This window comes from Kogia breviceps, chromosome 15 (assembly GCF_026419965.1).
Source record: "Kogia breviceps isolate mKogBre1 chromosome 15, mKogBre1 haplotype 1, whole genome shotgun sequence".
NCBI lineage: Eukaryota > Metazoa > Chordata > Mammalia > Artiodactyla > Physeteridae > Kogia > Kogia breviceps.
The window spans coordinates 12,925,102-12,943,142 of record NC_081324.1 but is presented as its reverse complement, the minus strand read 5'-3'; the positions used below and the strand labels follow the sequence as shown (position 1 = coordinate 12,943,142).

At 34.9% G+C, this 18,041-nt stretch overlaps 1 protein-coding gene across 8 annotated transcripts in view; it reads left to right on the top strand.

Moving 5' to 3' along the window:
- RELCH (RAB11 binding and LisH domain, coiled-coil and HEAT repeat containing) overlaps window positions 1-18,041 on the top strand; it is a 118,327-nt gene that overhangs the window by 59,000 nt on the left and 41,286 nt on the right. For all 8 annotated transcript variants that reach the window (XR_010836777.1, XR_010836776.1, XM_059039365.2 and 5 more), the window contains 6 exons: window positions 2,741-2,853; window positions 6,965-7,055; window positions 9,793-9,864; window positions 13,730-13,870; window positions 14,309-14,473; window positions 16,680-16,827. Coding sequence is in view for 6 of the 8 variants with exons in the window: in XM_059039365.2 (XP_058895348.1) it covers window positions 2,741-2,853; window positions 6,965-7,055; window positions 9,793-9,864; window positions 13,730-13,870; window positions 14,309-14,473; window positions 16,680-16,827 (730 nt within the window). In the remaining 2 variants the exon portion in view is untranslated. The remainder of the gene's footprint in view (window positions 1-2,740; window positions 2,854-6,964; window positions 7,056-9,792; window positions 9,865-13,729; window positions 13,871-14,308; window positions 14,474-16,679; window positions 16,828-18,041) is intronic.

Here is an 18,041-nt window from a genome sequence, read left to right as displayed (position 1 = left end):
TTGATTTAGCCAGCAAGAAATAAAAGCAGATGGCAATATAAATTATTACTAACTGTGATTAAGCATAATTTTAGAGGTCAAGGAGACAAGGACTGACAAATCGTTTTTCTCCCATGTGTCAGTTTGGATTGGTTGGTAATGGCTGCTGTGTTGAGAAGGCTTTTTGAGGCCAACTTTGATCTCAGAAGGAAAAATTAACAATCCCATAAGCCATAGATAAGAAAAATACAGAATATATGTAAAGATATATGTAAAGAAATTTTGATTTCTGCACTAATCTTAATTCCTATATGTTTCACTTGAGGAAACTAAAAATCAGAGAAATTCGTGGTTTTCATTAGGTTCTTTGGTACTAAGAAGTATTGAGGCAGGAGCTCTTCCAGCTCCAAGTTCAGGGTTCTCAGTTTTAGCACATCTATAGCCATATTCCAGTTAAAAGATTCTTTATATTAATGTATGACATAAACTTCTTCTTCGATTAAGAATCACTAAGCCTCATGATTTTAAAATAAAGAGAAAAGGAAAAGAAAATGTGAGGCACAAAAAATAAACAGCAACAGCTATTTTGGTATACTTGTTATTGAGATAAAGAAGCTATTTATTGTTCTATATTTTAAACAGAGTGTATATGCATGTATTTGCAATTATAGCAAATATCTTACCTACATTTCATAACTTTATTTTTTTAAGAGTAATACAATAGGAAGAGAATGGAATAAGATAATGTAAGAGCGTATATTTGGTGATGATTGGAAAGCAGGAAGAAGGGTTATGAGGAAGCAAGAAAACCCATGGGAGAGAAAGGTCTGACATGAGGGGAAAGTACAAATAAAATATTTAGGGTCTTTTTGATTTTCGGGCATTAAAATATTTTCTCCTTTTGTTAGTGCCTTCTAGAATGACTACTTTTTCATCCTTAAAGTTCTACTCTCAGTGTGATATGCTGATGTGCAGTCTTAGTCCTCTTATTAGTATCATTGGCTCTTAGCAGCCTCAGTGGAATCCTTAAGGATCCTTGATATTAATGGTTTTCTACCCTAATATTTTATAAAAGGTTGTTTATTTTCTCCTCCAAAGTGAAGACTTACCCATCAAGCAACATATTAAGCATCTGTGGAAACACTATATAACAATATAGAATCCATATGTGTACTGTTCCATTCCCAGTGCAAAATTATTTTCCCTAATTATTTTTTATTTCTTTTGCTTTTCAGTTATTCACTAATCTAAAACGTACAGAGGTGCCTAAATAGAAAGATGGCAGAATAAATGTTTTAAATATCTTTTTGCTTCTCAGATTTATTCTTAGCTCTTCTTATCTACATCTTTGTACTTTCAATTTAGAATTATACCGAATAATTATAATTTTAGCATAATATATAAAGATGTTAGAAATAATGGAAAGGACTTCTAGTCACGCCTTTAAGTTTCAGTCTCAACTCCTCTAAAAAGCATGTCATCTGTTTCTAAGGGAGCATCTTCAAAATAGGAAGATACTTCTACAGTGTAGACTTTTCTTCAAGGTATCATGTATTAGTATGCAGTGATCAATTCCTATTTTAAATCTGCTAGTACTTTTTGGTGGGTAGGGAGGCAGATGGGGAAAAGAAATGGGAGTAATCATTCTACCCTTTTTATTACATCATAGTGATTTCTTTAAAATATCTGCAAAGTAAGTTAGAGGATTTCTCGCCAAAAATATTTTATCACTTTTGGACTTTTATTTCATTAGATTTGAAAATCTATTCCAAAAATGAAAAACATTAATATCCTTTGAATATATTTTAGAATTTAGTCTTAATTTAATTAAAATGGGAAACAACTTTAATTTTCAAATACTTCTTTGGAAGAGAGAAATAAACTTTTGTCTATTACTTTCCTTGAAAATATTGAATTTACCTCTGCATGTTGAAAGAACAACAAACAAAATATTGTTAAAAATTTTCATTTCAGCATAAAGCATTTCTACTAACATTTTGCAGTTGTTCTGAGAGCATTCAACACCTGTGGAATTGGTCTTTAAAATTAGCCACTAGGTTAGGTGCTAAGGGTACAAAATTATTAATTATATCTAATCTTAAGAGATTATATTGTGCTTATGGAAGTAGGATGAGTTGTCTTTATTTTCTGTTATTATTTTAAGTTTTAAAGTATAGTTAACTTCTGCAAGTGTTTGTTTAAAAACACTTTCAAAATTAAAACTACTATATCAGCTTATAGTAAGAATGTTATTTAGTTTAAAAACTAATAGACCCTTGGGAAGTATTGGATAAGAAAATAAGGTTAGGGGCTTCCCTGGTGGCGCAGTGGTTGAGAGTCCGCCTGCCTATGCAGGGGACACGGGTTCGTGCCCCGGTCCGGGAGGATCCCACATGCCGCGGAGCGGCTGGGCCTGTGAACCGTGGCCGCTGAGCCTGCGCTTCCGGAGCCTGTGCTCCGCAATGGGAGAGGCCACAGCAGTGAGAGGCCCGCGTACCACAAAAAAAAAAAAAAAAAAAAGTAAGGTTTTTGAATCTTAAGTTACTTTATTACATTGTGATCTGCATCTTCTGCACAATCAACATAAAAATATGTGTTTCCGTGTTTTCTCTTGAATTCTCAGCCTTACGAAATTAAAATTTGCTCCTATATACGCTGAGGTTTATTTCATTTCAAACGTCCATTTAAGAATACATTGGGGAAAAAGAATATTCTGCAATGCATTTTTACTTTGACTTTTTCCACCTTCATATTTCTTTAGGAGTTGATCCCCCTCATATTGTGTACAGCCTGCCTACATCCTGAGCCTAAAGAGAGAGATCAGCTTCTCCACATACTTTTCAATTTGATCAAGAGACCAGATGATGAGCAAAGGTGGGTATGACCACTTCTTTGGTAAATAAATATAATGTTGACTTATTACTTTTATTAATTTGGCATCATATTAACATTTTAATGTAAATGCCATCTTTTCTTTCGAATATCTATTTTAATAAACAGGAAACACTGACCTTGTTCACAGTGCCCTGCAGTGTTTTCATTCTTGTCGTTCCAGCTACTCATGTTGAATTTGTACACTTTGGTGTTAGTTACCTTTGGATTTCTAATTCCGATATTTCTTTGCTTTTATCTTTCACATTTGATTTCCAGGAAGTAAATATTTCCCCTTTTCCCCACAGATGAACTAGATACAGCATGGCTTCTTCATGGTTATGCTTTATAAGAAATAAAATATTTAATATATGAATGTCTGCATCACAGAGCTATCTGTAAAGCAGTTTCTGTGTGGCTCAAGGGATACAGTGTTTTGGTTAGTCCTGAGTCAAATACCCACAATCAAGGATGCCTGAATGGAGAAATGAGTTATACCTGATGGTGGTGGGGGGATGGGCCACACATCAAGAGACTCTCTGGAAGAAAGGGGAATGGGTTTTGATCAAGCAGCAGTGATAGAGGTCTGCCTCAGAAGGTAAGACCTTTAAATACTAGGTGAAGCTGTGCAAGTGTGACTTTGAACAAAACATCCCAGTGGATGGGTAGGTAGACTAAGCACCAGTTGGATAAGATGGAGCTATTGAAATGTTTTTCTACATAGTAATTTTCTATCTTAATAAAGAAATAGTTTTTGCTTATACTTTTGCAAAACATAGAAATTATACATTATGATTAGGTAACTTTATATAATTTCAGTACTTGTTTTACTGACTGTTACAGTTTTTACCTCCTCTGAGAATGTTGGAAAATCATAAAAGTGAACCATAAGACAAATCAAGTTCAAAATTTTAAACACAAGGAATCTCTCCACTATGAGAATAAAAAGTCATGTAGACTTTAAAACTCTATAAGCATCTATCTCTTTCCTAGCCTTACCAAAATATACCTGAGCAAGCAGAGAAACATGTTTTTTCAGGATCCAGTCAAGATTAATCTACATGCTAGTCGAATGGAAATAAGGGAAATTCAATCAAGTTCCATTCATTGCAAACTGAAAATTTTCAAGGACAATTCGATGGTGCTATATAGGAAAATTAATATTTTATTTTCTCCTTGAAAAATACTATTCCTTATCTTGGTAACTTAGTTAATAATTAAATACCACTTATTACATTGTCATTTTTAGATTTGCAAGGCAACCTCTAGTTCTACATAGCCTGTTTTCATAGACTCGTCATATAAAGCTAACGGCTGCCGCCTGGTGGCCAAAAGTACCTATAGCCTTACTTCAGGTCAAGATATGTCAGGATTTAAACACTCATGTCCACACTTAAATCTTTCACCTTACAGAAATAAAGTTATTTATTAAAATAAACTAATCAATTTATTAACTATATATATGAATAACAAACTAACAAAGCAAAATTTTTAAGTTAGCATGATATGTTTGACATATAATCAGTTGTTACTTTACTTAATGAATCTCAAGCTTCCTTGGGCATCCTAAGAGAAACTTAATTTTATGCGCAATAGTAGTGCATTTTGGCAGTTCTTTGCTAACAGCCATAGCTAACACCATATTTCTACCTGTGTCAAATAATTCCTATCCTATGATTTTCTACAAGTAGGAACAGTGTTTATTTTTACTATCACAGGAGCCTGTTTCCAGTGCTGTTAATAATCTGTAGGCCATTTGATCTTTTCTGTTTTCAAATGTATTTCAAAACTGTCCTATTTTTTAGAATTTTGAATCTTAACTCTGCTGACTAAGAATTTTGTTTTGAGGGGACTAACATTTTTTGAACAAGTTTGTACATCTTTAGTATAGTGATGGTGACTCATGATTTAAAGTCATTTCTCATGAAGCTTTTATATAAGTATATACTTCTTATGTGTGTTTGAAATGCTTAAATTTCGCCAAAGTTCATTTACTATAATTATCAGATTTTTCTAGAACCTACATATATGACTTCTCATTATTTTAATGTACTATGGGGGTAAAAATGATCAGACATTTAGAAATTTTCCGTGGGAACAAGCAGCTAATGTGCTGTCTTAAAGCTTGGGAATTTCTTTTTCCATTTTTCTTTTATTCACTTTATTTACCTTCCTAAAGTAGGAGAAAATAGAAAAACAAAAGAAAAGTTGAGAAACAGGCATAGAAGACAATGATATAAATATAAAGGGAAATCAGGTAGATACAAATTACAAGGTTATGGTGAGGAGAAGCTGCAATATACAATGAAGACATATTGGCTCAGCATTTCCCTTCTCATTGTACAGATGCTTTTTGTCTGTTATTATTCTCCTCAGCCTGAGAGAACAATTGTAGCTAACTTGGCTGAACTAAATAGAAATGTAACGTCATTATTCAGATTAAGTTAAATTGACATATTTTGAGAAATAGCAATGAGTAATGCCTGGGCTTTTATAATTAGTATGAATTAAACATTCTATTTTGGTTTTCCTTAAAGTTGGCTACTTTGAAACATCTATGGAAAACATACTTTTTTAAAAAAATCAGGTTTTACTGTTTTGAAGTCATAGTCAATCAAAAGTAAAAAAACTTACAATTCTGCCTTTCAGAGTCATTTTAAATGGAACTTCATTCTGAAGAGTGAAAAATCTCATTTAAAATTTTAAATTATAAATCTATCAATTCAAATGAAATTATCACATTAGTTATTTATATATTATTTCATAACAAATTACCCCAAAAGAAAGTGGTTTAAAATAACACAGTGTATGTGGGTCAATTTATCTGGGTCTTCTGCTTCAGGGTCTCTTTTAAAGCTGTAGTCAAGGTGTTGGCTGTGGCTATAGCCACCTCAAGGCCCATGGGGGAAGGATTTGCTTCTAAGCTTGGTTGTTGGCAGGATTTAGTTTCTTATGGATCTCTGGACTGGGGGCCTCGGTTCCTCACTAGCTTTTGGCCAGAAGTTGCCTTTAGTCTCTAGCCACATGAAACTGTCCAACATGGCAGTGTCTTCATCAAAGCCTGCCAGCTGAGAAGGCAGAAGAGAGTGTCTCACAAGATGGATATCACAGGCTTTTGTAATCTGATCTCCTAAGTGACATACCGTCACTTTGGCCATTATTCTGTTCATTAGAAGCAAATCATTGGGTCCAGTCTACACTCAAGGAGATGGGAATAGTAAAGGGCATTAATATCAGGAGATGGACGACATTAGGAGCCATGTCAGAAGCTGCCTACCACAGTTATCTTGGGTGCAATACCAAAAATTCTCATTTAAGAAATAGCATTTTGGGCTTCCCTGGTGGCGCAGTGGTTAAGAATCCACCTGCCAATGTAGGGGACACGGGTCGGAGCCCTGGTCGGGGAAGATCCCACATGCCCCACGGAGCAACTAAACCCGTGCACCGCGAGTACTGAGCCTGTGCTCTAGAGTGCGGGAGCCATGACTGCTGAAGCCCTGCAGCTAGAGCCCGTGCTCTGAAACAAGAGAAGCCACCGCAGTGGGAAGCCTGCGCGCTACAACAAAGAGGAGCCCCCGCTCGCCGCAACTAGAGAAAGCCCGCGCGCAGCAATAAAGACCCAATGCGACTAAAAATAAATAAATAAATACGTTTAAATCAGCTATACTTCAATAAAAATTAAAAATTTTTAAAAATAAAAAACGAAATATAATTTTACTAATATGACATCGTAGTTTTTAATTATAGAAATACTGGGGAAATAATCACTGATTGTTTTAGTAGCTAGAAACTGAAATTCATTAGAAATTGAAGCATTAAACATATTATAATCTCAGAATGTATATGTGGGAAGTTAATTTAGGAGGTTATGAGATGCAGCTTCACACCAGTAGAGAATCCCTTCACAACATCTCTCACAAATGGTTTTGCCACTGCTGGAGGGACTAGTCTTTAGAAACTCACTTTCTTAGTGGCAGCCCGTCCATTGTGAAAAGTTGAATTTGTACAAAAATATTGTACTTCATGTTAATTAGAGCTGACTCTTTTTAACCCTTTGTCCTAGTTGTGCTTTCTATGCAAATACAAATCTTTATTCATCTGTATTATCTTTCAGGCAAATGATACTGACAGGTTGTGTGGCATTTGCACGTCATGTTGGCCCAACACGTGTAGAAGCTGAACTTTTACCACAGTGTTGGGAACAGGTAAATAACTGTACTGGGTTTTCCCTAGCTATTGTATTCTAATTTATTATAAATGTTCATATTATCTTTTAAAATTGCTATTAGGAAATATGTGGGATATAAATTATGCTACTGTTTCTATAGCCCAGCACAGTGATTTAATAGTCCTTAAGAAAGCTCTGGGATGCTTTACTTTATTCGTTCTTCCAACAAACACTTAAAGAACACTATTTCCACTGCCAGGTACTGTTGTAGTCATTAGGGATACAGTGGTGAATAAAAGACAGTGACATCCTAGTGGAGAGGTAAGAGTAAACAAATGAAACTATGTCTTGTAATTTATAAACTATGAAGAAAAGAAAGGTAGGCTAAGGGTTAGAGAGTGATAGGGAGTGCTGTTTTAGAAAGGGTGGTTGGAGAAGGAATCTCTGAGAAAGGGATGTTTAGACAAGAATCTGAATCCAATGAGACAAAATACAAAAATTGCTGAGTTCAAGGATCTGAATCAAGTGAGATGCAAAATACAAAAAATATACAAACGAATGAGGTCAAGGGAAACCAAGAGGTTGTGTGTTTGTGTAGGTAGGTAGGTAGGTAATAGAAATATATCTGTATATATTGTATACCTGTATATATTACAAGTATATGCAGAATATAAAGTGTAAACCTTTGATGTAGGAGGTTTATATATATTTATATTTCAACTCACTATTTACTAACAATACTTCTGGTTTTATGTTGAATTGTAATATTCCTGTCCTCTCTAGAACTCAGAATCTTTGACTTTCTAGACTCCATATTTAGGTCATTAAGTAACTATTCTTCCATCTTAAAAAGATGGATTTCTTACTTATGAATACAAGTTGCATGGCCTTATTTATACTAGCTTCGTCACTTATTCTTAAGAAAAATTATTAGTCTCTGGAATACTGCTAAAGTTTATGGCCTTTTAGAATTCTGTTCCCATTTTCTTTGAGTATTCATTTTTTTCTTTAGAATTTAGTGGAGTCATATCTAGATTCAGTATTTAAGAGGGAACATTATATATATCCATATTATCTCTGACAATCCTTATGTCATCTAGAGGTTATAGTGTATACTAATTTAGGGTTAGGCTGTAACCACTGAAATGTCAAATTAACTTGGAAACAGCATATACAACTTTGAATTTACAATTCTGTACAGTTATACGTATGTACATGTAATTTTTAAATAGTTTTTTCCATTTTCTTTTCTTCTTTTAACTTTTATTGAGATGTAATTCAGAGAGCATACAATTCACCTATTTAAACTGTACAATTCAGTGCTTTTTGTAGTCACAGAGCTACACAACCATCACCACAGTCAATTTTAGAACAATTTTATCACCCCCCAAAGAAACCCCAACCCCTTGAATTGGTTCTTGTATTTCAAGATTGTTTTGGCTATTCTGGGTCCCTTGAATTTCTGTGTGAATTTTAAGATCGGCCTGTCAGTTTCTGCAAAGAAGCCAGCTGAAATTTTATAAGGATTGTGTTGAATCTGTAGACCAGTTTGGAGAATGTTGCCATCCTAACAGCCTTTCAACCTATGAATTTAGGATGCCTTTCCATTTATTTAGGTCTTTTAAAATTTCTTTGAGTAATGTTTTATAGTTTTCAGAATATTACTTATGCACTTTTAAAATTTATTCCTGAGTATTTTATTCTTTTTAATACTATTGTAAATAGAATTTTTTTAAATTTTCTGTTTGTTCATCACCAATATATAGGAATACAGTTGACTGTTGTGTGTACATTTAATTTTGAGACTCATTTTGCTAGACTAAAGGAAAGTAAAATAGAAGTTTACATATGACATACTATGACATTCAAACCATTTTGTTTTGAGGTTACTATTTCTGGATTAAATTTTATTCAGAGATGTCAGTTACCGACATCTCTACCACCACCTCTTCTGTAACCTAAAGAAACATGGATATTGGGGATCTATCTAGCCGCCTGCCTCCAGTTTGTTGCCCAATAGATTGCTACATAATTTCTTTTCTTAATTTTAGGCATCCAATACATTAATGAATTATGTCACCTTTTCATATGGGAATATGAGAACAGATACACTTCTTTTCCAGTCAAAGAAAGATTTATATTCTATGAAGAAGACATATGGGAACATAACCCAGTATGTGTCATTTTTTTTGTTTTTGTTATTTTTTGTTATGGTTCAGTGTAGTCATTACAATAGCAAAACCCCATCATCTTGTATATGCAAACAGGAATGAATTGACGTCTGCTTACTTTAAAAACAAAGTCCTAACACCAGTCAAGGGCTCTGGTTAAATCATTGATTAATTTACGTCCTAATCCCTGAGGTTAAAAAAAAGAGGACTGAGGAATCATTCCTGGCACATATTGTAGACTGTATCAGTAAATATCTAGAAGCTGGGTTTTCCAAATTTAAAACCATCCTAATGTTGCTAGGGAAGGAGAAGGTTGCTCCTGACACCCTAAGGAAAGCTTAGTCTTGGGCAAGCCCACAATCTCTAGACACCTTGCCATATTTTCATCTTTGCTTTATCTTCTTTCTCTTTAACAGGTAACCCCTGTGACCTCATTTTTTAGGCTTTCCCTGATTCCCTTAATCCTGATCCAGGTGTAGGGATCCCCGAAGTGGAAAAGAAGCTTTATTGCATTCCTAACAGGATTTGTGGTGAAAAATAATTCTCTATTGGAGGAAGGGAGGGTATGTTGTTTATGCTTGATTTATTTATTTTTTACTCTAGATTAATCACAAATACCCAGAAAGAAGATTGCTTGTGGCAGAATCTTGTGGAGCACTGGCACCTTACCTTCCTGTAAGAACTGTAATTTTCTCTTAAAAACCTTTTTCTTCCTTTTTTAACAATAGAGCAACCTCTTTTTCAGGTGTCTAATTATACAGTTGAATCCAAATTCTGTCCTGACAAAGGAAAAAGATGAGCCAAAAAAAGAAGGCTCACGTTGACACCATATGGCATTGCAGACAGATAGGTACATTAACCGTTGATTTTGCTTGAGTATAAATATATTAAACCTCATCAGCAATTCTCAAAGTGTGGTCTGAGGACCCTGGGGGTCCCATGAGATGAAAATTCTTTTCATAATAACATTGAAACATTTTTTGACTTTTTCTCTGTGTTGACATTTACACTGTTAGTACAAAAACTGTAATGGGCAACAATGCCAGTGCATTAGCACTGATCAAGGCAGTGATACCCAAATAGATAATGATTGTATTCTTCATTGCCATGCACTTGCAGAAAAAGTCAATTTCACTTAAAAATAAGCTTGGTGAATCAGTAAAATTATTAATTCTACTAAATTTTGACCCTAAGTATGCATCATTTTAATATTCTGTGTAATAAAATGGAAGATACTCATATCAAGCCCTTTTGCTGCATTCTGAACTATGATGGCTGTTTCGGGAAAAGCACTCGAGTTGTAAGCTAAACGAGTTTTAGTTGACAGACCACTAAAAAAAAAGCTGTGGTTATTCAAACTTGGGATTTTGACAGACATTTTCATGAAAATGAATGAAATGGAACCTGTCATTTCAAGGAAAACAAGTAGACAGCATTCATTGCCAGTGACAAAACTGGAACTTCTAAGTGAGAACAAGAATTTTGGAAAACTTGTATTCACCACTGTGAGCTTGACAGCTTCTATTCTTATCAGAAGAGGCTATGAAAATACCTCTCCATTTTTCAATTATATGTCTGTGTGAGGCCAGATTTTCTTAAATACTTCAACCAAAACAGTACAACAGTTGAATGCTGAGCTGTTAAGAGGATCTATCTTCTTTTAAGTCAGACATCAATGAAATTTGCACAAAATATAAAACAACACCATTCTTCTCACTAATATTTTGATATGATAAATGTCAATAGATATTACCCACCCAAACAAAAGCTGTTTGAGGCGCTCATTAATTTTTAAATGACTAACGGAATCCTACCACCAAAAGATTGAGAAGCACTGGACTGTTGTGCCCTTTTAGGTATCTTCCCATAGGTCTAGGGCTTAGAAGGGGTAGAGGAATGAGGTGACATCAAAAATTATTTTAATTGAAACAACATAGTTTAAAGCAGAGCTTGACAAAATACAGCCTGGAACCAAATCTAGTCCACAGCCTGTTTTTATAAATAAACTTTTATTGGTGCACAACCACACCCATTTGTTGTGTATTGTCTGTGTCCGCTATCACACTGCAACAGCAGAGCTGAATAGCTGCAACAGAGACTTTTTGGCCCCAAAGCCAGGAGTATATACCATCTGGCCCATTACAGAAAGTTTGCTGACCCCTGCCTTAAAGGGTCATTTCTGTAAGATTGTTCTTTTAAAGGGGTACAAAAATTGGAATTGTATAATACATGAGCTGTTTATGTTGCATTTACTGTTACCTCATAATCTTTGGTGAAGAGTAAGAAACCAATTGTCAAACAATTGTCTTTTTAAAAAATAAAATTTGGGGGCTTCCCTGGTGGCCCAGTGGTTGAGAATCCACCTGCCAATGCAGGGGACACGGGTTCTATCCCTGATCCGGGAAGATCCCGCATGGCACAGAGCAACAAAGCCCATGCACCACAACTACTGAGCCTGTGCTCTGGAGCCCGCGAGCCACAACTACTGAGCCCACGTGCTGCAGCTACTGAAGCCCACGCGTCTAGAGCCTGTGGCCCGCAACAGGAGAAACCACCACAATGAGAAGCCCGTGCACTGCAACGAAGACCCAACACAGCCAAAAATAATAAATAAATTTTAAAAATAAATAAATAAAATGTTTGTTTTTTTATTACCCATAGATTACATCTATGGGTAATGGTTTTTAATTAATACTTACAGAGAATAAAAATTTATGCATATACCAGCTTTCATTTTTACATCTTTAAAATTTTTCTTACCCAGAATTAATTACTCTGTGTTAAAAGAAGCAAAATACAGAGATATTAACAGTGTGTGAAATTTAAAAATGCACACAAGAGAATCTTCATTTTTCAGTTTCACAAACCATTAATACCTGTGTATCTTGCTGCTTTTAACATTTGCATTTTTGATTTTGACAGTGTTAAATTGCCCCCAACCAAGATAGCACAGATTGTACTCCTATCAACAGTGCATGGGAGTTCTTATCTTGCCATACTTCAACTGGGCATAATCACTTTTTTTTTAATGTTTGCCTATCTTTTAAGAGAAAATTATCTTATTGTTGTGATAAATCATATAGATAGATATACATGAGTTTGAGCATCCTATTATTTATTGTTCCAAGACAGAGATGAACATCACATGCTATCGAAGAAGAAGGAAACTGTTCCACACTGCTCCTAGTACTAGAATGCTAAGCAGTATTAATAATGGACTTAATGTTTCCTACATGGACCTCTACTTTCTTGTTCCCCACTGTAACTGGTAACAGTAAAACCTCAGTGTGGTCATGGCTTAAATGGAGTAAAGCATCCTGACTTGTCCTGTGGGTTCTCTTAGCATACTGAAACTAACTGCCACAGTTGACCTCAGGCTAGATCATTGCAAAGCAAATAACCCAGCTGAAGTTTACTTTCCTCTGTCCTTTTGCCTGTGCTGATATTAACCAAAAAGCCCTTTTAATACACTTTAAAAAAAATTGGGGGGAGCAATTTTAGCCTAAAGGATAAATAAACAAGGCTGTACCAAAAGGCATATTCACCAACCTAAATGTAACCAAAATCTGCTAAACTTACATATATTTTTGTCTCTAAAAGTCAAAACAAAAACTAGGTCATTTAAAAATAATCTTTTAAGACTATTTTTTTTTAAAAAAAGTCTTTTAAGACTTTGCTTTGCATACCAGATCACACTGTAAATTTCTGAAAATGATCATATCCTTTTATTTTAACTATTATATGTAAAAGTAACTTCAACAAGTTTAAAGAATTTTATAAATTTGTCAACTTACAATAATAGTACCAAAAAAGGGAAGGAAAGGCAAGAATTTGTATAACAGTAACACTTTATTCTAACCTCAGACATTAATTAGGCTAAAACCATGGGAAAAAATTGTGTGAAATTAAGACACAACAGTGGTTGACATTGTATTAAATAGCATCTGAAAATATCAACACAGTTTTTTAAGCACTTTTAAAGTTTACTCTCATGTTTTATCATCCTGTTTTCATATTTTTTTCTCAGTTCTTCAGAAAATTGAACACCAGGGTTTTATGTTTCCACACTCCTACCCCGGGCGCATGGTTTGCTTACCAGAGTGATATTTGTTATCTCTTCTATTGTTAGGACTGTCAGTGCTCCTCTCTGAGTTGTAGGGATAGTGGTAGAAGAGTCATTGTCTGTTTACAGCAGAGTGTTGACTGTTGATTGGCCAAAAGGGCACCGTAAAGGTTTGAGGGATTGACACATATTTAGTAAAAATACACAAATATGCTGGGAGATGATTAATACCAAGTTCAGGGTAGATGTTATCTTTAGAGAGGGAGTTGGAGGAAGGGGGAGAGGGTGGAGGAGAGTGATTTTTCAGCTGTATCTCTAACGTCTTATGTCTTTCAAACATGAGGACTTGAAGCAAACAGCAACATGTTAATATATATTTAATCTAGATTTTGAATACATGGATATCTGTCATTATTTTCTGTCCTTTTCTGCTGCTAGTGTAAATAAATAGTAAAACATGTTCTTGTTTATTTTCAGAAAGAAATCCGTAGCTCCTTGGTTCTTTCAATGTTGCAACAGATGTTAATGGAAGATAAGGCAGATTTGGTAAGAGAAGCTGTGATCAAAAGCCTCGGGATCATTATGGGATACATTGATGATCCAGACAAATATCAACAGGTATGTTTTTCAGAATGAATCCCATTTATGTCATTATAAAATTCCAAATAGTATAATATTCCAAATCTGATTCAGGTATCCTATCATCTATAGTAGGGATGGCAGACATGTCAACTTTAACCAGTTGAAGTTGGCTGCCTGGTTTCAGTTCTGCTATTTCAAGGAGGAGATGCTTTGATTCATTTATAGTATCTGCCACAACTTTGTGGCAGTAAATTGGCAACAAGCATGCCATGTTACCACCCTTTCTCTTTGGTTTCCCCATCAACGGATAGATGACATTTTTCTTTAAAGAAATTGGGAAGGATAGGATTATGAGTGGTTTTCTTTCTTGCTTAAAATGTCTGCTAAATGTACTGCAGTGTATATTTATTACATATTATTATGTTTTTTAGGTCTTTTTTTTAAATCTACATTTTGCCTATTTCTTTTTGGCAGGGTTTTGAATTGTTGCTGTCAGCCTTGGGTGATCCCTCAGAAAGAGTAGTTAGTGCAACACATCAAGTATTTTTACCAGCTTATGCTGCCTGGACTACAGAACTTGGAAATTTACAGTCTCATCTTATACCTACATTGCTGAACAAGATTGAAAAACTTCTCAGGGTAAATACTTCCTTTATTTATATAGTTAATAGAAATTTAAAAGGTGTGTTCTAAGGCATCTTGAAAGAATGTTGGGGGAACAAAGACAGAAAGTACCACTTAGCGAACATTCTAATTAACTACCTGTTAAAGACTGTATTGGTCTGAAGCCAAGGGAGATTTGAGGAAGTTTTGCTTGACTGAAGCTAGAGGAGAAAGAGCATGATCTGCCTTTTTTTAGCTAAAATAGCACCTTTGTGGCACTAGCTCGTATACTATTCACAGTGCTACCTCTTCCTAGCCTCTTCTGAAGACTTAAATATTTTAGATAAAGTGTCAGCATCAGTTCCCAGAATGCAGAGATAACTAAAATATGAGTCTCTAAAACTTTCTTATTTATACAGTGTCAAAATGCTTTACCTTTTTTTCACTGCAGTAGTTCATGTCCTGACTTTTTAAAGTGAACTTTCCATTCTTCCCAAGTAAAAGAATTGAAGAAACAGTAGAAACTTCTTGGTCTAATTTTTGTACTAAAAGTCCCTTTTAGAGTCTAGAAGAAAAACATTTCTTTAATGCATATTAATTATGTACCGTTAAGGTAGATACTTTATAAATAAAATATATTATTTCATTCTTATAATCATTTGAATTCTATTTTGGTTTTCTTGTGTGGAAACTGAGTGTTTAAGTAACTTGCTCAGGGTCCCAAAGCTGTCAGATGACAGAACCATTATCTGATGTCAGTCTCTAAAGCCAAACTCTTGCCCTTTTTACCCCCAGATTTTAAAGGCTCTGAACATAATGTATTTTAACTACTCTGTAGATAGTCTTATATGTATACACGTGTATTCATTTAATTTAAAAATTGGGCTGTTTTTTCTATAAACTTCAAAATGGGTGTTAAAAAAACTATAAATAGACAACTAGACTGAAATACTCCTTTTTATGAAACCTAGGGAATTTTTTTAAGTATTTAAAAAAAATATTTGCATTCCTTCTATCTGAGAATTATCCGTACCTGGTTTTTTTGTTTGTTTGTTTGTGTTGGGTTTTTTAAAAATTTATTTATTTATTTTTGGCTGCATCGGGTCTTCCTTGCTGCGTGCGAGCTTTTCTCCAGTTGCGGCGAGCCAGGGCTACTCTTCGTGCAGTGCGTGGGCTTCTCATTGTGGTGGCTTCTCTCGTTACAGAGCACAGGCTCTAGGCATGCGGGCTGCAGTAGTTGCAGCACACCGGCTCAGTAGTTGTGGCTTGTGGGCTTTAGAGCACAAGCTCTGTAGTTGTGACGCACAGGCTTAGTTGCTCTGCGGCATGTGGGAATCTTCCCGGACCAGGGCTAGAACCCGTTTCTCCTGCATTGGCAGGAGGATTCTTAACCACTGCACCACCAGGGAAGCCCTGTACCTGTTTTTTTTTTTTTTAGTTCCATTTCATAACACAGCTAATTCCACATTGTTGCTCAACATAGCTGCAGTATTCAGCACACAAGGTAATTCTTCCATGAAGAAATTAACTAATTTAGAACTTGATAGTAAAAAACTAACATATCTGTTATTTCTGACACAGTTGTTATTTATAATATAGTAATGACATCTCAAGTGGACGTGAACAGCAATAAATGCTTTCCTCCCTAATGATTCTATTTTTCACTTTAATATTTGGTTTCTGTGTACCATAGTGATCCTTTTACTCTTTTTTTTTTCTGTTATCTCTTTCTTTCATTTCCTTTTGACATTTCTTCTCCTACATTTTATCTATACATTGAATTATTTTAAAGTGCTTCCAATGCTGGCAAATACAGTTGTCACCAAATCTGTAAAAGGAGTTAGGGATAGCAAGTGCTGCTGCTCATTTAGCAGTTGAGCGTTTAAAATGATTCCTGTGGCTCACTTTAATTTCTTTAAACTGACTTATAAAATGTCAAAAGATAAGACCCTCTTAAAAGAAAAAAACTTGTAAAAGAAGTTCCATACAAATGAAATGACTGATGTTCACCCTAAAGTTTTCCATACAAAAGATTCTATTACTTCCACAATGCCTTAGTACTTCACATTCTCACATACTCAGAGAAATTCAGAAAAGATTCATGGTCATCTCCATTAGGTGTGATGCTGTGAGTCTAGCATACAAGTCTTTAAATGTCTTATTGTTTGCCACAGAAAGGAAGAACATCATAAATACATAACCTCAGAAGACTAAAATTAGCTTTCACCTCCTTATATTTCAGGAAGGAGAGCACGGGCTGGATGAACATAAGCTCCACATGTATCTGTCTGCCTTGCAGTCCTTGATCCCATCTCTCTTTGCATTAGTGCTACAGAACGCACCTTTCTCCAGCAAAGCCAAGCTTCATGGTGAAGTGCCACAGATAGAAGGTACTGAACTTAAATTATGGAAGGAAGATGTAGAATATTAACAGCTTAGCTTCCCCAAAGAATCGTTTCTGATTAAAAATGTAAAAGTCACTTTATATGACAGCATAATTACTAAAATGTATTATATGTGTGGAACTGCATGGTCGTAGATTGAATGATATCTGGGGTGAACTATATGGCTTCATCTTTTATGGATAAGCCTCGTGGTATTATTTTATAATATTTGTACTTTCTTTCCATTCTTAATCTAGAACCTTTTTTAATAGCCTTTTTTTCAGTGTTATAAGTCAGAAATAAGCGTTTTCTTTCATTAATAGAGCAGAATTAATAGTTACCAGGGCCAGTTTATGAAGCTTTTCACTTCCACTTTCTTTATATTTTTTCTTCCCCAGCTATTTCATCTTATTTTCAGTAGGGGAAGGTAAATGTAATTACTCTTTCCTGCTATGTCCTTGATAGGAATATAAGCATATGCAACACAGTTTCTTTTTTTTCCAAAAAAAGAATATGATTTATTTTCAGAAATACATGAAATTGATAGCAAGAGCCAGTATTTTCTTAGCTCAAAGTCTAGCTAACTAGTAAGTGACCTTTGATCCATGGCACGTGATAGCCCCACTGCACCTAACCCCCAGGATAAATGGCTATAGACAAGTTATTACTATGTATGAGATTCCTTTGCAGCTTTTTCGGATTTGTGAATTAGTCGTGTCTCTTACGGGCTTCTGATAGACAAAAGAATTATAACATTGAGAAAATCAACACACCGTGTTTTTAGAATTATAGTTTTCATGTAAAGTAAACTGAGCTACCTATAATCTTTGGGATATGAAGCAGTGTGTCCAAGAATACACAAAGCACAGCATAAAAATGGTGTACACTGTTAGAATGCCAGTTTTACTTCGAAAATTGAGAATGGATGGGGTAAAGTTAGTTTAATATTTTTTAATGATATTGAGGAGAATGAAAATTCAAACTTTTAAGATAAATTTTCATAAAGCACTCACAGCTGGCTACTTTAGGTTCTACCCCTTCACTCATTAAGACACTTCATCTGCCTAGGGACTTCCCTGTCTGTCTAATTCCCTCTCTTTTTCTTTCTATCTTGCTGTACTGTTCTGCTGGGGCCAGCATAACGAAGTACCATAAACTTAGTACTTTAACAACAGATATTTATTGTTTCACAGTTCTGAAGTGAACTCTCTAGAAGTCCG